General features: G+C 52.0%; 1 protein-coding gene across 7 annotated transcripts in view; it reads left to right on the top strand.

Moving 5' to 3' along the window:
• CRHR2 (corticotropin releasing hormone receptor 2) overlaps window positions 1-20082 on the top strand; it is a 46523-nt gene that overhangs the window by 700 nt on the left and 25741 nt on the right. For 4 of the 7 annotated variants that reach the window (XM_057504629.1, XM_036897391.2, XM_036897396.2 and 1 more), the window contains exons 2-3: window positions 9030-9123; window positions 16644-16769. In XM_057504629.1, the coding sequence (XP_057360612.1) occupies window positions 9030-9123; window positions 16644-16769 (220 nt within the window). Of the gene's footprint in view, window positions 1-9029; window positions 9124-16406; window positions 16510-16643; window positions 16770-20082 lie in introns of those variants that run through there. The other 3 variants (XM_036897394.2, XM_036897393.2, XM_057504630.1) reach the window with 1 other exon arrangement.

Raw genomic sequence — 20082 nt, 5'->3', positions numbered from 1 at the left:
CAGTGCCTGGAACCAGCTAGCCCCCACCCCCAGCCCTGCCCTTTTCAAATGAGCGACTGGGCAGAGGCAGTACTGGGACCACCACCCTTGCTAAGGGTTTCTCAGAGTTGTAGGCGCCCTCCCGCAGCCCCTCCCCTATGCCCTTTGGCCAGAGTCGGGGTCTGCGGGTAGTAGCTGGGGTGGAGGAAAGAAGAGGGGCTACACAGAAAGAGCTGAGCAAGAAGGGGTGAGGTTGGAGGGAGTGAGTCCCAGAACAGATATGGAGGAATCTTTCTCCCCATTTTACAGATGGAGAAACTGAGGCTCAGAGAGGGAGGATGACCTGTCCTCAGCTGTATCTCATAAAGAGCCATGACATTAAAAGGATTCAGAGGGCCAAGAGGGGCCCGGCAGCCGCACAGTGCAGGTGACAGAGTGAGGCTGAAATCAGGAGGCCTGGTCCTTTCCTGTTCTGGGAAAGGCCAGTCTTGGGAATCGTTTCCTGGGTGTCAATATTCCTGTATATACACAGAGGATTCATTCATTCAACAGAAAGGTAGCAAGCACCCACTGATGGGCGGAGTGGCTCTGCAGATAGACCTGATTAAACTCCCTGCTCTGCTGCTTAGTGTGCGACCTTAGGCTACTCAGAATTTCTGAACTTCGGTTTGTGCATTGGTCAAATGAGGATGACATTGGTGCTTATAGAACACAGTTGTCATAAGTAATAATTGAAATAATAAAAGTAAAGCTCTTAGCCCCCTGCCTGGCACTGAGTAAGTGCTCAGTAAATTCAACTATGGTTTTGTGCCAGGCACTAAAGATAAAGCATGATGACACCAGGGGCCCTGCCCTCCAAGGAGTTCTGGTGGGAAGCACGGGGATGGCAAGGGGTGGACACCGTGCAGCATGGGCTCAGTGCCCCAGTGGGCAGACAGTGGCCAAGCCCTTTTAATGGCATTGCAGGCTCTGTTGGGGTGGGTGGAAGTTGTGGGGGTTCATTGGCACACCCCTCCCTCTCACACCCCACAGTGTCAGCCAGGTCACGTGGAGGGGTCTCTTGGAGGGTATCCTGGGTTCTGGGATATCAGAACCCAGAAACTCAGAGGCAACAGTCTGCACTCCTCTCAGAGTCAGCCCTGGCCCTGCCCTGAGCTCCCTGGAAGACCTCAGCCTGAGACAGGCATGGAACCAGTTAAGAGGAACTAAGCCTTGGTGGTCTCTCTGGCCCAAAAGGCTTCCTTGCTCTGGGTCTTCGTGGTAACAGAATTCATTTCTGGGTCCTTGTCCAATATTCTGAGATTTTTTTTGCTTACATTAAAAAGACAATATGAGACCCAGAGCCAGCGGTGGAGTGGGGATGAAAGGTGATCCAGGAGGGGCCTGGCTTCCATGTATTCAACCAGTATTTAAGGAGGACCACGCATGGTGAGGACACAAGGGTGGAAATACCAGCCCATGGCTTCCACCCTATGGTGTTGATAGCCTAGAAGAAGATACTGGCCGGGAAAAAATAATGGCAAAGAATTAAGCGTGTATTTACAAACTCTCAGTTGCTGGAACTAAGAAAAAGGTGTGGAGAGCCTCTGACAAGGGTAGGGGAGATGTCTGTTCAGGATAACAGGGTGGAGATGAGACAGTCCTAGAAGGCTGAAGGGAGAGCAAGAAGGGGAAGGCCCTGAGCCCCAACCCTGAGAAGAGCTGGTGTGAGGCTGCGGGGGTGGGGGTGGGGGGCGGAGGGGGCACAGTGACTCCTGGTGAGATCTGATTTCCAACGCAAGGCCCAGAGAGCCACTAAGTAGGGGAGGGGCCTGACCCGGTTTGCACGTGAAAGTTCTAGCCCTGGCCCCGCCCACACCACTCGAGCCTGGACGAGCCCAGCTTTTCCCCTGTGCTACCCGGCTGCCCTCTGAGGCTTCTGGGAACTGCCTCAGGAGGCAGCATTGTAATCAGGAAGCCTATCTTGTGCACCAGGCACCGTGGATTAGTGCTTTCCTAGAACACCAGGAAGGTGCAACAGTTATTTCCAGACTGAAAGGTTGGTGCGGCTGAGTAATACGGCTGCTGGGTTTCAAAAACCTCAGTTCTAACCTTTTGATCTAGTTGGCTCCCCTCTTTGAGACCCCAGTAGTATACCAGCCCCTCTTGGCCAGGTCCAGCCCCTTGGACCTCTGGGCAGCCTGAGCACTGATATGCATCCCCTGACAGGGTCTTAGGGACAGCACACCTGAGGCCTCTTGCCTTGAGCCCTGGCTTCTGGTGGGGCCATCTGTCCTGTGAAGGCTCAGCAAAGAGAAGCCCCTACATCCTGAAGCCTGAACCCTCCCTAACCACAGGCATCCCCAAGACCAAGGCCAGGGCGCTGCACACACACTCCCACACACACCCAGGGTCTGCAGGGCAGGGGCAAGGGCTCAAGGGCCACTTGCCAGACATTAATTCATCAAATAACTTTTCCCCCAAATGCAATTACTTTCTGAGTGTTTTCCAACCTGATCAGCTAATGTAGTCTGTTTCTGCTGCTTTGTTGATGTTTGAGTATTTTTTAAATAACCGATTTGTCTGAGGGCACTGCTTACTTAATTTGTGTTCCCAGTAACTCTCAAATTCATAACACTTAACAAATTACTGTATCCTCTTAGCTGTCATTTTCTACTTTATCTATTTCTAACCATTATTAGGACTTCTCTGCCAGTTTGCCTAAAGTCACTTCATTCAAGATTCTAATTTTTTTAAGATGTCTCTTCAAATCTGCCAGAGGGAAGGACAGATTATTCAATAAGCTTATGTTGTTTGTTCTATTTATCATCTGCATAGGGCTTACCAGGGCTGGCACTGTTCTGAGCACTGATATGCATGACCTATTTAAAGCTTCACAATGACCCTAGCAGATAAGACCATCGTTATCCCCATTTCACCGATGAGGAAACTAAGGCAAGCTCAGGTCACTCATCTGATAGTGGCAGGGCAAGCATACAAATCAGGCAGCCTGACTGCAGATTCCCTTCCTTTCCTTTACAAAAATTAAATTAGGACGCTCAGATGCTGAAACAAATCAGAAAGGGGTGACTTTTAGGCAAACTGGATGTTATGTGAGTTGTAATTAGGTAGGTAATTTTAAGCCTAGTGACCTGTGTCAGGATCTCCTGCTGACCAGCTCCCTCTCCCTTTACTGGGCCATGGTACTTCCCTTCCTCTCTCCCTCCCTGGCCCCCTTCTCCCATCCTCTTACCCCTGGACACCTATATACAGGGCCCAGGGCTTGGCGCAGGTAAGGGGAGAGAGACAGAAGAGCCGCAGGCTTTCAGAGGTGAGAGAGAACCATTTCTTCAGGCAAGCTGGTGGCTATATTAGGACTACATGGGAGAGAGGGGCATCTTAGGAAGAGGAACGTGCTGGAACCTCAGAGATGGGAGGGTCTGCCAGCTCTTGGGACCCTCATTCGGGGTCCTGATAAGTTAGAACCAGATTTCTAAAGTCTCCCCCCACAGGAATCTGCTCCCAGACGCTCCAGAAAACCATCACCTACTTCCCTCATATGACATCCAATCCTCCACCCTCTACCTCCACCAGCCTCAGCTCTGGTACTGCCTCCTCTGTGCCTGCTCAGGACCCAAACTCTGTCTCCTCCTCTTCTCCCTCCTCCCCATCCTTCCCTGTCTCCCCTCTTCTCCCCCTCCTCCTTCCCCTAAGGCAGGGCCTGAATTTTTCCTCCTCTAGCCCTTGCTCAGGCCCAGTGAAACCAGTGAATGAAAGACAACAGTGCGAAGGAATCCTCTCCCTCCCAGAGGCGTCCTCTCTGACCTTGGACAGAAAGGGTGCTCATCCCATTCCCTCTGGTGATGGCAGCCCAGCCACAGGAACTGTGGTCCCGTAAATCTCCAAGGCTTAGACCAAGGGCTAAATTTAGAGGAAGCTTTGTTGCCAGGCCATGAGGGAGCACTCAGTGAGGCCAGACCCCCTGGCTCCAGGGAGATGGCACCTTTGAGACCTGGCTGGCCCTTGGGCACAGGTTCTGCCTGGACAGGCCCCAAGGCGGTGGAAGAGCCACTGGCCTCTTGGCTCTGACTTGCTGCCTCCTCCCCTGCCCTCTTCTAAGGTGAGGGCTTCCAATTCCAGGCACACAGAAGCTGGAACCAGGACCCAGGCTGGCCTCAAAGTGATAACTCAGAGAGAGAGAAATCTGACAAGCAGGAAAAGCCCAGAACCTGAGCTCCCAGAAATAGAGGTATGGGTTCAGCTCTACCTGGCTGAGGTGGCTGTGGTCTCAGCCAGCCAGCTAGCCAGCAAACATTTATCGAGCACCTGCTATGTACCAGGCTCTGGACTGGGAACTGGAGTCACAGATAGGAATCAGAGAGATGTGGGCCCTGAGCTCTAGCAACCTGTGGTTTTATGGGCCATGGGTGAGAGATGGGGGACAGCTCTCTTCCCCTAGGACAGCCAAGAAGTGATCAGTACAGAAGCCCAAGTTGTCCACTGCACAGAAGAGCATAATGCAGCAGAATCACAGAACCCACGAATGGACTAACAGTTACCAAAGGGAAAGGGACTGGGGAGGACAGGTGGGAAGGGAGGGATAAGGGCGGGGAAAAAGAAAGGGGGCATTACGATTAGCATGTATAATGTTTGTGGGGGGTACAGGGCAGGCTCTACAACACAGAGAAGACAAGTAGTGATTTTACAGCATCTTACTACACTGATGGACAGTGACTGTGAAGGGGTATGTCCGGGGGACTTGGTGAAGGGGGGAGCCTAGTAAACATAATGTTCCTCATGTAATTGTAGATTAATGATACCGAAAAAAAAAAAAAGAGAGAGAGAGAGCATAATGGAGTCTCCAGGGGCCTCAGAATAAGAAATAGAATCCAAAATTCTCATCTGTCTTGTGCAACTCCCTTCCCAGCTTGCTGGGTCAGCGTTCACTTCATTTGTGACCCAGCTCTCCACTGGTGCGGAGACAGGCCCACACTCTACTGGTGAGAGTGGCTTCTTACTTGAGCAGCCTTCTGGCCCCTTGGCCACCCTGTTTGGGGCTAGGGTCCTCTCAGCATCTGTGGGCCACAGGCTTTCACTTCCTCAGCTAGGACCCAGAACAAGCCATAATCTGCCCGACTGTCTGACCAATCCTACCTCAGCCCCCTGCCTGCTGTGTGACCTCAGGAGGTGACTTTGCCTCTCTGAGCCTCTGCTGCCTCATCTATAAAATGAGGTTATTCACAGTTACTTTACAAGCTGCTGTGAGGATTAGATGAGCAGTTTGTAAAGCACTTGGAGCTCTGACTGGGCATGTAGTAAGTGCTGACTTCACATCAAAGCACCTGTCCTTCCTACCTGTCTCCTCCCTGTGGGACCCTCTTACTGGTACCCCTAAATCTGAGGCTCCCTGCTATCTGAGCAGGCCCTGTGCTTTCCTGCCTCTGAGGCTTTGCTTCTTAGCTCCTGCCCCTAGGATCCCTTTCTGCTCTTCTTACCTGTCACCCTACCTCAGACCAAGTCCGTCTGTCCCTTTGGGCTCTGCCGCAATGTCCAGTCCTCCATGGGGCCTTCAGTTTCCTCACCCAGCGCTCTTGCAGCACTGCTGAGGGGTGAGACCAGTGAGGCGGTACGGGCTGTGTCCTCAGGAGCCCAGTGTCCACTGGAGGGGTGCTGAGGTTGAGGCGGGGTGTGGGGGGTGGTCCACACTAGCTGGAGAGCAAGGGAAGGAGGATGGGGTTTCTAGGAAGCTTTCCTGGAGGAGAAGGGCTTGAGCTCCCCACAGCAGCATGTGAACTCTTCCAAATCTGAGCTCCCTAACTGGACCCCTCCTAAAGTCCTTGGCAAGGGCTACCATTCAACACATGCCTTCTACATGCCAAGCTCTTGACATACAGTAATTTGTTTAATGCACACCAAAACCCTACAGGGTTTGTATTATCTCCGTTTTGAAGATGAGGAGAGCAAGGCTCAGAGAAGCAAAGTAACTTGGACACAGAGCCAAGAATCAGCAACCCAGAGCCCTGAACACTGAATGTTTGCAATCTGCTGGCCTTGAGAGCTTATCACGCAGCCTTAGTGTGTAACCCCTCAGGGCCGCGTCTCAGCTTTCCCTGGCCCATCATGTGAGGTCTCAGGGTAGCGGCCTCTTCTCCGTTCTCCCTGACTACCCACCAGCAACATCAGCAGCTCTGCACCAAATAGGCATCTCTAGGGTGTGTTGTGGGTTTGAACTGAGTGAAATCCACCCAATTGGCCCCTTCAAGAGAATGAACATCCCTAGCTGTGCCAGCTTATCAGACCAATGCAGTTAGAGAAGGAGACTAGGCCTGGGAATGACTCGAAAACCACCTCCTATCTGCTCGCCCATTTTGCCCAGGTGCAAATAGCACAAATTAGTTCTGAGCATAGCAACCTGGGCCCCAGTGCTTTGCTCAGCAAGGAGGCTCAGCCACAGCCCCAAACCACAGCATCTGATTCAAGGACAGCCTCACAGTGCCTGAGTCCAGGCAGAGGATTCCCTGAACCACCCCTGACACACACACACACACCACTCACACACGCAACCACACATGCTACACAGACATAATGCACACCTCACACACATACACCTTGCACACACACTGAACACCCACATATTACACATGCCCCTGCTCCCCAGCATGTCCTTCCATACCCAGCCTTACGAGAGAGAGTTGGCAGACCCCAGGCATGGTGGTGCCTGTAACTGCTCCTCTCCAGGGAGCAGCGGGCAGCACTCTCCTAGCTGACCAGGCAGGGTCGTTAGTGAGGAACTCCAGACCAGTGTGGGAAAGCTAAGTGTGTGGCCACCAGCCCCGGCACAGGAAATGGACTGAGCCTGATACAGCAACGGGAATGTGATATTTGAGGGCTGTCAGGCTCTGGCCCTGGGGACATCCTGGGGCAAACATTGACCCAGTTGCTGGGAGGGAACATCTGACAGGCAGGGAAGAGGGGAGGGGCTGCCCACTAATAGGGCAATGACTTCTAGAGTCCCAGAATCAGGAATGTCAGGGTTGGAACGGAAGCAAAATGCATACACACATGCACAAACACAGTAGGAAAAATGGTACCCTTAGGAGGAATAGGGGACAAGAGTTAGAATTTTATTATGCGTTACACTGGTTCAGTCTCACACCGTGCATTTACCAGCCTCTCTGCCTTTGCACACACTGTACTATGATGTCCTTACTGGCACCACCCTTATTAGCTGGGCAAACACTCTTACTGAACCTTCAAAGCCCACATCAGGAAGACCTCCTCTGTGATGATGCTACCCCATTCCTCCTCGGCAAATTGTAGACATTCTAACAAGTTAGTCACCATCCATCTTACCCACCAGAGGTGATTTCCTCAAGAGCAGAGATAACCACATCCACTTTAACCCCTCCATGTCCTGCACTCACTCCATGATTTTTTCAGATGTGAACATGGGTGGGTTTTGTCTTTTGGGTGGAATTGCCATTGTTGCAACAACCACATCTGTTCCCTGCTGGGTGCCCTGTGGAACAGTCATACCTTCCTTTTGCCCTGCTATCTTTCTGTTTGCCACCAAAGTGCCACTCTTCCAGAGACCTTCCCTGTCTTCCCAAGTCCAGGTTAGGTATCCCTCTCAAGTATTAAGCTAACACCCATTCTTGTAACTGCCTGCTCACCTAAGGGACCAGGAAACAAACCTAAATAAATGATCCACTCTCCTCACTTCCTTTCTGCATCTTCTAAGTCTGCGGAGCCTACCTGGCCCGTGACCACCCCAAGGACATCCATTTGGTCTCCCAACCAAGGCAGACACACAATAGGCATTTTACAAATATTTGTTGGATAAATGAACAGCTGATGGAAACCCTGCCCCTGGCTTTATTGACAGAAGGAGATGGGGCATGTCGCATCTTGAGGAGGAGAACTTTAGTGGACGAGAGGTGGACAAAGCAGATTCCCACCTTGGCAGTCAAGATGCAGTGACCACTTCTAAGGCCTTTTCGGGGTTCCAGGCCTGGCCAGGCTGCTGTCCAGTGTGTGGCATGGCATTCCCCTCTGTGATGGTGTTTCTTCTATATAACAGTGTTACACGGCAGTATAACAGTATTATAACTCCTTTCGGGTTCCCAGACCTGATTCAAAAGTGTTGGGAGGATGGGGGTCTCCCCACACACACACCACCAAGCAATTCTCAAACACCAGCAAGGTGTCTGAGAACTCAACTCAATTCTGATGCTGTCGGCCCAGAAACAGCACCAGATTCCCCAGTTAAGAGCTCCGTGCTACAAGACTGCCCTCCACCCCCAACTCCAGATGCCAATCCCAAGCCCCAGGCAGTTAACCTGGACTTCTGATCTGCTGGCTACAGATTGAAGGTTCCCACAAAACCCCCTCCTTAGGTTCAATTAATTTGCTAGAGTGGCTCACAGAACTCAGGAAAACACTTAATGTTTACCAGTTTAATAAAGGATACCGTAAAGGATACAAGTTAACAGCCAGATGAAGAGATACAATAGGGCAAGGTCTCCAGTAAAGGAGCTTCTATCCTGAAGCTCGGGGCCTGGCTGGGTGGCACGTGGAGGAGCTCTGGCTCCCCAGGCACGGATCACTCTCCAACAGGGAAGCAGGATCTGGGAGAAGCAATAAGCTCTTCTCCGGGGTTTTGTGAGGGCTTCATTGCGTGGTCATGACTGACTAATTTATTGGCCATTGGCTGATACAACCTCCAGCCTTGCCCTTGGGTGGGGTCCAAAAGTTTCTCATTAACACTACCAAACACCCATTTCACCTTTAAGTTTCACCTTAAGTGAAAACACTCTGCAGTGTTTTCAGGAACTGTGGATGAAGACCAAAAATACCTGGGAAACATATATTTGGTCCTATGAATGACCAAATATGTATTTCTTATGACTCATGATAACACACCCTCCTTAGTGCACAGTCATCATGCCTTCTGTATGGTAGCGGTACGAGGTGTAAGGGATGAGTAACAGAAGAGGACAGGGGAAACGGACATGTGCTGTTGATGGCTAGCCAGGGATTGACCCCTAATGCTCACCCTTTCTACCTCCCAGGCTGCCGGGCCAGGCCAAGCACCCAGAGACCAGCCCCTGTGGGCACTGCTGGAGCAGTACTGCCATGCAGTCACCACCCTCACCAACCTCTCCGGTAAGCAGCCCCCTGCCGCCACCCTGCAGTAGACCCCAGGAGATGAGGCTGGGCCCCAGGGCTTGGGAGCGCAAACAGTTATCCTGGGCCAGCCCCAGCCAAGTGGGGTGGCGGGCAGTGGTTGGCCTCTGGTCCTGGCTCTATCTAGCCTTGGGCCTTGGGGCTCAGGCTCCTCACTGATGATGAAGGGCTCGGCTGAGAGTCCTACAGCTCCCTACGTCTACACCCAAAGGAAGCTGGCTGGGCTGCATTCAAGAGCCTGAGGAGGGGGCATCCCCCTGCTTTCAAACTCGAGCAAGACCAGCAGAAGGTGTAAAACACATTCCCTGGTTGCCGTGGCTACAGGTGTCAGCTCCTGGTAAGGACCCGCGAAGCAACAGCAAGGCCCCTGAGTTCAGACCCCTCAGTTTTCCAGCAGCTGATTCAGAGTCAGAGTCAGCCACAGCATATCTCCAAACATCACATTCTCCCAGGCTCTGGAGAGATGTCCCCGGGGGCCTCGTCTAGCATCCTGGCCCCCAGGGCTGCACCCGCAGAAGCAGCAGGGAAGGAGGAGGGCTGGGGTGTGCTGCTGGGATCTGGAGCTGCTGCCAAAGTACAAGGAGATAAGGGTGCTGGCCAGCAGTGGAACCCGGCACCAAATGCAGCCCAGGTGAGGTCCTGAAGGGGAAAGCCTTGGTCCCCGCCCTCCTTTCAGTGGGGGTGGTGAAGAGCTCAGGTCTTGGGGTCAGACTCGAGTCTGGATCCTAGCTCCTCTACCTAGTAGCAGCTGGACCTTGATAAGTCACCTAATCCATCTGTATCAGTCTGCTAGGGCTGCCAGAAAATCCCACGAACTGGGTGGCTTAAACAGCAGACTTACTTTCTCATGATTCTGGAGCCTAAAGGTCCAAGATCAAGGCATGAACAGAGTTGGTTCCTTCTAAGACCTCTCTCCTTGGCTTGCAGATGACTGTCCTCTCCCTGTGTCTTCATGTGGTCTTACTTGTATGTGTCTGTCCTCATCTCCTCTTCTTAAAGGACCCCAGTCACATTGGATTAGGGCCCGCCCGAATTCATGACTTCATTTTAACTTAATGACCTATCTCCAAATAAAGTCACATTCTGAGATATTGGGGAGTAGGACCTCAAAATATGGATTTTTAACAATTCAGCCCCTAACACCATCTGAGCCTTAGTTTCCCCATCTGTTAGAAATGAGTCTAAGTTGACCTCAGAGCCTTACTGTGCATATTGAACAAGAAACCATGGAGACACCTCTCATGGGCCATGCTGAGTAGCTACCAGGCAGGAAACAGAGCCACCATTTCAGGAAAGCTCCAGCCTTCTCCTCATTGGAGCTCTCTGCAGTTGGTGGCAACACCAGTTTATCAGCAGACCCCCCGCCTTCTGCCTGTCCTCCTCTCCCCAACCCTCCAGGAAGTGCCGCAGACCCCTGCCTTCCCGGTGACGTTGGCAGATGGTACTCCACCCTCCCCTCCTCTGAGTCTAGGCGGGAGGGTCTCCACTTCTGCAAACACAAGACCTTCTCTGTTAACTTGTAATATTTACCTGCTTTCAAATAGAATATGTGTTTTACATATGGGAAAAACAGTTTTAAGAATCAAAGAAGATGACAAGTACTTGTTTTCCCACAACTGGAGAATTTTTGTTTTGTTTTGTTTTAATTCAAGTATAGTTGACATACAATATTACATAGTTTCAAGTGTACAACATAGTAATTAAACAATTATATACATTATGAAATGCTCACCACAATAAGTATAGTTACCACCAGTCACTAAACAATGTTATTACAATATTATTGACTATATTCCCTATGGACTTATTTGTTTTATAACTTGAAGTTTGTATTGCTTCATCCCCTTCACCTATTTCATCCATCCCCTCTCCCTCCTCCCCTGTGGCAACCACCAATTTGTTTTCTATATTTATGAGTCTGTTTCTGTTTTTGTTTTTTAATGTTTGTTTTGTTTTTTTAACTCCACATGTAAGTGAGATCATGCATTATTTCTTTCTCTGTCTAACTTCTTTCACTTATAATGCCCTCAAGATCCCATCCATGTTGCTACAAATGACAAGATTGTGTTCTTTTTTATGGCTGAATAATATTCTATTGCATATATGTACCACATCGTCTCTATCCATTTATCTTCATAAATAGGTTGCTTCCATATTTTGGCTATTGTAAATAATGGGGCAGTAAACATAGGGTGCATGTTTCTTTTCAAATTCATGTTTTCATTTCTTTCATTTCCTTCCTTCCAGAAGTGGAACTACTGAAGCATGTGGTATTTCTATTTTCAGTTTTTTGAGGAGTCCCCATCCTGCTTTCCATAGTGGCTGCACCAGTTTACATCCCTGCCAACAGTGCAAGAGGGCTCCCCCCAACACAGAAATGTTTGTTTATAGCACCCAAGAGTTTATCAATTCATAGAGCCTCATGTTTTTTCATTTTTGTTTTTTCACAAAACTGTCCACAGCTTTGCAACCTTCTTTTTCCTCTTATAACTCAGAGTGAACACTTCCCCATGTCATTAAATATCCAGCTACCACGTGGATGGTGATGTGGCCTGGCATGCCACTGGGGGGACACATCATCCTTCCTTAACTGTACCCCCGAGCTGGGATGTGCAGGCCATTATGGTGCCCTTGGATGGGCTTCCGGAATAGTTTCTCAGGTCCCCCCACTGGAGTGATTTCCTTTTTAGTGTCCACTGATTAAGAAAATGAATAATAACTACCATAAAGCTCAAAAACAAGTAAAACCAAACAATCTGTTGTTTAAAGATACATATATGTGATAAAACTGAGAAAACAAAGAGCAAGGGGATAAGAAATGAAATATTCAAAAGCATGTTCCCCCTGTGGAGAAGAAGTATATAGATTAATACGTAAGTGATTGGTAATGATCTATTTTGTATTGGGTGGTAGATTCATTATATTTACTACGTACAAACTTCCATAGAAGAAAAGACTGAAATAAAATAAAGTTAGGCCATGTATGGGCTAATGATGACAAAGGGTCATGAATTGCATGCTTCTGAGGCCCAAATAAAGGAAAAACACACCTAATTACCAGAGAATGCAGACAGGCTTTAAATGGATTCTTTTATGTTTTATGCATCACAGAGGCATCTAATAAGGCAAATACTGTAAGGCATAGTATTTATTCCATCCATAGGCAATATAAGGGTCCAAGTAGATTCAGAATCCCTTCTAATAACTCCCCGAGTCCAACAAACACACACACATACACACATACCCTAGAGCTGGTCCAATGGAAAGAGAGCCTTGGCCTCTGAGGCAGGGCTGCTGCCAAGGCACCTGTTCTTGCATTCATGACTCCCTGAGCACAAGCCTGGAGCACTCTGGTGGGTGCTGGGGACTGGTTAGTAAACACGACCAGCCCTGCCCTTGGGGACTCGCAGGCTGGTAGAGGAGACAGTAGAGAACTAACAACCTTGGTATGATGTAGACCAGCCCCAGCAGATAGGGGCTCCGAGGAGGGCCACCAACCCAGACAAGACAAAGAAGGTGAGAACAGAACAGAATATTGGAAGGACGAGTGAGAACCAGCTAGGCTAACTGGAATATAGAGCAGTGAGGGTGTTCCCAGCAGAGGGAATAGCACATGTAAAGGTACAGTGGTATTGAATGACTCCAGGGAATGAAAGTTCTTCCAAAGGTTATCTCAAGTTGAGCAGGAAGGAGAGAATGGGGATAGACAATCTTGAAGAATGTTCTTTGCAGTGCTGAAGAACTGGCCTCCATCCTGAGGGTAATGGGGAGCCTCTTGTGAGAAGGCATGATAGGATCTTTTTTTTTTTAATTTTTTATTAAGGTATGATTGATATACACTCTTACGAAGGTTTCACATGAAAAAATATTGTGGTTACTACATTTACCCATATTAGACATGATAGGATCTTAATTATAGAAAAGTCACTTCATCTGCCCAGTGGAGTAGACAGGGTGCCCCAGCTGGCCTGTGGCAGAGATGAGGACAGCCTGGGAAGAGTTGGAGGGGGAAATGCCTTTTCCTTCTCTGGGCATCCCTTTGCCCATCTATAAATGAGAACATGAGATTGGAAGGTTACTGAGTGCCCTTCCTGGTCCCATGGTTTGACCTGAAGATAACTGCCATCTCTCCTGTGCCCAGGTGGAGTAGGGTGGTTGGGAGGGAGTGTCTGGCCAGGGGGCACTGTCCCTTGTGCCTCAGGGCAAGAGTGGGGCATGTCCTGGCCTCTCCCATGCCTCCGTGCCTTCAGCAGCCCTCTTGTAAATCCCAGTAAGCCCCATAGCCTTGTCCCAGCTTGCATACTCCCTGTCTGTTTAGTCTGGTCAGACACAGCCCCTCAGAGATGCCAACATAGACTCTGTTCCCTTAAATCCTGTTTTCCAGCTGACGTTTGGTGGGTGGTAGGATGAATGAGAGAATGTGTGATGCTGTGAAGACATGTGACTGTATGAGACACCATGTGTGTCTCCACTGTGCACTGGAGGACCGTGATGTGAGTCTGAGCTTTCCTGGATCTGTCCACCGCCATGACAGCTGACATCACAGGCTCCCGCCTCACCCCAAGCTGCTCATGACACAGAGGTATCTTCCCTAGACACCTGTCACACATCCCTGAACTTATCTGCAATGTGTTCCACCAGCCTGGGGGCACAGAGACTGTCCCAAATATCTCTCTCCCAGTGCCGGGCCTGGGAGCCCACCTCCATCCCAGGGGTCTCCTGTCCACCTCTGCTTCCTTAGCAAAAAGGGGCAGACTTCTTTTTATTGTAGTTGGATCCAATCTAATTGAGGAAATTTTTAGCTCTTTACAATGTCTTCTGCATTTACCTACTTGCAAACACTAAGGTGAGCTGTAAAATCAATTTGTTCTAAAGCTTCTACCTTTTTCAGTTTCCTCTGTGTTACATCTAGAGTAACAGACAATCATGCCTGTAGTAATAAGATCCCTGAAGAAATGGTCCTGCATTCTGGAAACCAGGGGACCTTGGGTCTGTGGGTCTGTGCTCAGGCCCTGAATGTCCAGTCAAGATGCAGAGCAGCTTTCAGCTGTGCCACCGAAATGGTCATTTCCCAGAGGAACCGTTATTACATGTGCTCTCTCAATTAAGAGCAATCCAGGTCACCCAGGCCAGTCTTCTATTCTGCAAAAAGCTGCACGTGAGACAAGAAGTCCTTGGCCTCCAGTCCTCGGGCCCTCACCAGCCCCTGAGATAGCTGCTTCCCCTTGGCAGTGGCTCTGGTGATAGCAAGTTAATAACTTAACTTGATTTTCCCCTTTTCCCCTGTGCTGTGATCATTGTGTCCAGAGTCCACCTTGGTGCATGAATGAGACTATTTCCCAGTGAAGACATGGGCTGACCCTGCCAGCCACACTTCAGAGCCTGGGACTGGGGACAGGGCTCTGCCTAGGTTTGGGATTGGGACTCAGGACTGAGACTGGGGTTGGGCCTCAACTTAACCTCCCCTGCTCCTGGCACTGGTTAATTATGGACACCAAGGGACCTTGCTTCTACAGCTAGCCAGAGCTGAGCCAAGGGCTTCAGTTGTCCATTCAGGAGGCAGAGGACAGACCTGGCTGGCTGGTCTGCACCCTGCACTTGCCAGTCAGCTGGCCTTGAAGTGATTCCAGAGCTCATCCCTGGTCTCAGTGCTCTGTGGCTCTCTGGCTGGGCCTGGGCAGTGACAACAGTTAATCTGGGGCTGGTGAGACTGGAGCACACAAAGGTACCCTAGCCTGCCTCTTCTCTCCCTCTTCAGGGCTTGGTGCTGCCCCATGGTGGTCTCAGCCTTCCTGGGCAGCTCTGTTCCCAGTGGAGGCTGGCAAGAAGGGACAGAACTGGATCCCAGGTCTCCCTGACCTCTAAAGATAGACACACATGACACATACATGCATGCACATCTTCCTCAGCCTTTGCATCTCATGCCTCATAGATCTAGACCTAAAGACTCAGGACTGGGAGGGGCCTCAGAGAACATTTCAGTGAAGGAAAAACAGCCCCAGAGGAGAAGGCAACAACTGGGATAACATGCAGGGAGAGTAGAGACAGGCAACCAGAACCAGCCCAAATTGGGGCGTGCCATACCCTAGCCCTGTCTCCCGAGCCCAGATGCCCCACTCAGCAGGCATGAGCAGCTGACCCACCCTGAGTACTCTGACAGTGGAGCCATGATGGGTTATGGGGTTGGCAGTCCTGAGGGGGCCTGGGCAAATACCATATGAAGGTTTGTAGCTCCTCCACACTTGCTCTGTGGCCAAATCTCCTATCCACATACATGCGCGCGCACACACACAGGTGGCCCTGCCCAAGCCAGGAGGAAGGCAGACAGGTTCTCACTTCCCATTTTATTCTGTCTGAAAGTCAGGGCACTAAGACCTAGGTGTTGGAAGTTCTCCAGATAATTTGAACCAGCTTCTACCCTGGACTTCCCCATTTAATTAAACGGCAATACTAACCCTCCAGTCACCCGAACAGGAGACCTGGTTAACTCTGCCTTACTGGCTCCCTCCGGAAGCCAGCCATTCACACTCCTCTCCAGTCCCTCCTCACCGGGGCTTGTTCTCATCTGAAGTATCCTCTCCATCCCAGTTCCCACGGCCTGGTCCAGGTCGTCACCCACTCAGGCCACTTGCTCTCGGCCCTTCGGAGGCCTCCTTGCTCCCCTAGAAGCCCTCCAATCCACTTCCCAGAGGTCACGGGGACTTTCTAGAGCGCAGATATGCACGGGGACTCCCCTACCTCCGCAGCACTTCTCCAGAGTCCTCGGTCAGGCTGAAAGAACTCGGGCGGCGGGCCCGCAATCCCGGCTCTTAGAGGTTAGCGAGCTGCTGTGGGTTCCTAGGGCCGGCAGGGGTGGAGTGCGGGGCAGGCGCGCCTTCTTGCCCTCTGCAGCCCTGGGCCTGCGATTACGGGTGTTCCGCCCTCCAGGCGCCTGCACGCTCTCCATCCCCGCCGCCCTCCTCTGGACCGTGCCCGGGCCTGAGAAGGCGACTCCAGGCCGGGCCCAGGGGAGCCGCCCGGCCCCGCCCCCTGGCGCCGCCATTGGCCGCGACCGAGCGGGTGGACCCGCGGCTCCGCGCGCCCCGCAGCTTCTCTCAGCGAAGGTCCGGACCCCGCGGCTCCGGGGTGTCGGGCGCAGCTCCTGGAGCCTGCCCGGCAGGTCGGGGCTGGGGGGCAGGACCGGGACCCCGCGCTCTCGGACGCGCTCGCTCACACCTCGCCCCTCGCAGCCCCCGCGCGCAGTCACACTCCCTCGCGGCGCGATGGACGCCGCACTGCTTCACAGCCTGCTGGAGGCCAACTGCAGCCTGGCGCTGGCCGGAGAGCTGCTCCCGGACGGCTGGGGGCTGCCCCCGGTCCCCGAGGGTAGGCGGAGGCGAGCGGGTCAGGGCGGCGCGCGCTCCTTGGCTGGCCCGCCAGGTGCGCCCAGGGCCCCGCGCTGCGAGCGCCCCGCGCCCGCGGCAACCCAGCTGAGCCCCGCTCCTATCCCCCGCCGCCAGGTCCCGACTCCTACTGCAACACGACCCTGGACCAGATCGGGACGTGCTGGCCCCAGAGCGCAGCCGGAGCCCTGGTGGACAGGCCGTGCCCCGAGTACTTCAACGGCGTCAAGTACAACACGACCCGTGAGTGCCCCGCGACTCTACGCCGCGGGCTCTGCGCCCGCCTCCCGGGAGAACGGTTTAGGGAGTGGGGAGGGCTCCAGACCCGGCGTCGGAGGGCAGCCGAGGGCCGCGGCACCGTCACACTGCAGACGTTAAAGACCTTTTATTTTGGAGCGCTCCCCTGGTCCCTACCCACCGTAGCTTCAGACCTTGGTAAAACAGTGTTTGCCCACGATTCCCGTGGTGCTTCGAGAGCCCAGAAAGGGGAGAAGGAAATATTTCCTCCCTTTGAGGACTAACCTCCCTCCCACCTTATATATTCTGGGTGCCTGAAGTTCCCTCATTCTCTTTGTTTAGTGGGCGGTGGGGGGCGTTGCGGGGACGCATATGCTAAGTTCCCAACACCTAGGATGGGTGCGGTTATCGAACTCTTTACTACCTAAGATAAGGGGAGCAGGAAGCAAGAAAGATGGGGTGAGCGCTTGTGCTGGGGGAAGCATGCAGTGCGTTGGTGCTTCTGAGGCAGAGTGTGGGGTGTCCTCTCTGTCCCCACCTGGATGTCCCTGGGCTGGCCCTCCGACTGTGAGTCAGGACTCTGCGCAGCATTACTCCTGCTACCCAGGTAATGTATGCTGTCTGAATCAGGACTACCCCGCACCTCCCAGGGAGAACAGCCTGTGCCCTCCTTCCTGCTGGCAAATCACTGGCTGGCTTGACACTCAGAGCAAGACTGGCAGCAGAGGCTGCTGGAGTCACACAGCATCCAGGTGCAGCAATTCAGTACAGGCTCTGGGAGTGGGGGTGCCCGAGTCTGTGCCCTGTGCAAGGTCTGATAGGAGCGAGGCTGCAGGATGCAGTAATCACTGGCCCGCCCTGACTGGTCACTAATATCTCCAGCCCAAGCCCACCAGCAGAGAGCCTCCCAAGACCTGGGAAGCGTGGAGGGGCTATTTGTCTGAAGCCCCACATCCTAGAAACATCATAGCAACCTCTCTCTGAATGCCTGTGTCTGAACGGTGATAGAGGTGCCCCATCAGCTCTCACATATGTACGCATGCCTGTCCAAGCTCTCAGAGGCTAAAGCCTTCACTGAGAGATGATTAGAGGGCCAGACAGCAGTGCCTGCACATGATGCTAAGCGGCACTCCCTTGTCTGCACCATCAGAGGGCTCTGGTGACCTGGAGAGCTGCTGTACTCCCAGGAGTCCGACAGCAGAGGTGCTCCTGATGGAAGGGAGTGGGAGAGGTAGTGGAGCTGCTGTGGAAGATTTCCGCATCATCTGAGGACATGCTTCCTATCCATGGCTAAAACAGACCTAGGAGGAAGTGAGGTCCTCGCCCCAGAAGGTGTGCAAGCAGGAGGAATGGTTTTCCTGCTCTTTCGCAGTCCTCTGATTAGAAAATTGCATTTCTAGGATGCTGTGAGCTGTGCAGGTGGGGCAGTAGAGATCACGTTCCTGGTTCAGACCACGCATGGAGACTAAGGGCTAAATGAGGTGATGAGGCATCTCAATCCTGCAGACTGTGGACCTGAGGGAGCTTGGCTGTGTCCTACCCGAGCCTGGGCTGTCTCCTGTTCTCCCCAACTAGCCTGGAGCAACCAAGGGTAGTGCCTGGGTCTCCTCTTGGCCAAGCTGAGCACAGAATTTCTTTAACCAATTTATTAAACAGCTACTATATGCCAGCCCCTGTACTGTCATTGAGGCCCTCACTCACAATTGCAAAAGACAAAAGGAATACAAAGTGATAAATGCCCTGATGAGGAATACAAGGGGACTGGAACAAAAGAAGGATGGGGAGGAAAGGGGGAAAGGGAGGCAGGGAAGACTTCCCAAGTTGGTGCCAGAGCGCATGCCAGACTACTCACTTCGTGTCAAATGAGAAACTGTAAAAAGGACAGGGTGCCGCCAAGCTCATTTCGTGCCAGTTCGCCCCGGTATGTAATGAGCAAGTTCATTCATTTGAACGAAAATGCTGCCCTCCCTCTAACTGTTGGGGATGGGGAGAAGCATGGGGCACAGGGAGCATTGCCATTAACCTGTTCTGCCAGCTGAGGGGGGAAGAGAAGAGGCTGCTAATGGAAAGGTGGGGACTGATCTCTCTCCTCCGCTGCCTCCTGGCCGCTGCTTCCTCCTGCTCTGTTTGCCTTTCCAGTGGGATCCTTCCTTTAGAAAGAAGGACACAGCTCCTACAGGAAGCCTGGAGGAAGAGGAGGAAGGTCCTGGCTCCTCTTCCTGCCCAATTTTGTTGTGCTACAGCCAACCCCCCACTGAAGCCTCATTATTTAGAGGACAGGCGCTGCCCTCCCGGAGGGGACAGTAGCTTAGACATTAGTCCCAGGAAACTTTCACTTCATTCAGCTGAGCACAGAGAATCTGCCACAAAGCTACCAAGTGTGGGTCATTTTCCAGGTGCTAGCTACCACCAAGAGAGCTTTGCACACATGACCCCACTCATCCCCACCTCCCTGAGACGCCCTGAGATATGTACTTTTTGCCCATATTGCAGATGAGAAAACTGAGGTTCAGAGACATGAAGTAACTTTACAAGATTATAATCAGTTCCTATGCACCAGTGCAGCCAGGGAAATCCACAGACCTCACTCTCAACTGTGGGTCAGTACTGCCTCCCTGAGAGTTTGTGAGGAGAGCTCAGAGAGACAGAAAAAAGACTCATGCCTCTGCCCTGGGGGACCAGGGAGGGCTTAGCCCTCTGAGCTGGACTTCTGGACACAGGTGGGATTTTAGCAGATGACGGTGTGATAGGTATAAGGAAGGAGATGGGACCATGCTCTGTGCCCTGGAAGGGGTGAGTATTGCATGGAGCACAGTAATAGGAGAAATAAACAGAGATGGGTGGATGTTGGTCAGATGATGCAGGGTATCACAAAAGACTTCACCTCTGCAAGAGGGGGCCGGGGGAGCTTGTGAGCAGGAGACCTCAGCTTTGGGCCTAGAGACTCTGGGGACAAGAGGAAGAGTTCAGAGGCTACTGCAGCTGACCCAGTTCAAGTGGAGGCTGCAGAGCAGGGAAGGGATGGATGCAAGAGACCTTGGGCATTTGAAATTGGCAAGACTGGGGTGGGCCCAGGAAGGGAGTGGAGTCAGAGATGACACTGGGAAAATGCTGAGGACAGGTGGAGATATGTTGGTCGGGAGGAGCTAGAGTGACATCTGAGTGGGAATGCACAGAACACAGTTGGCTGGATGGAGAAGAGCCCAGGAGGGTGCCTTGGGCTGCATACAAGGCTTTGGGGAATTCAGATGTGAAGCCACAGATAGGAATTTTCAGAGGCCCCATTGGACTCTTGATTATTTTCATTCAGAGACTATTT

This window comes from Manis pentadactyla, chromosome 7 (assembly GCF_030020395.1).
Source record: "Manis pentadactyla isolate mManPen7 chromosome 7, mManPen7.hap1, whole genome shotgun sequence".
Classification (NCBI taxonomy): Eukaryota; Metazoa; Chordata; class Mammalia; order Pholidota; family Manidae; genus Manis; species Manis pentadactyla.
This window is presented reverse-complemented; position numbering and strand designations above follow the sequence as displayed.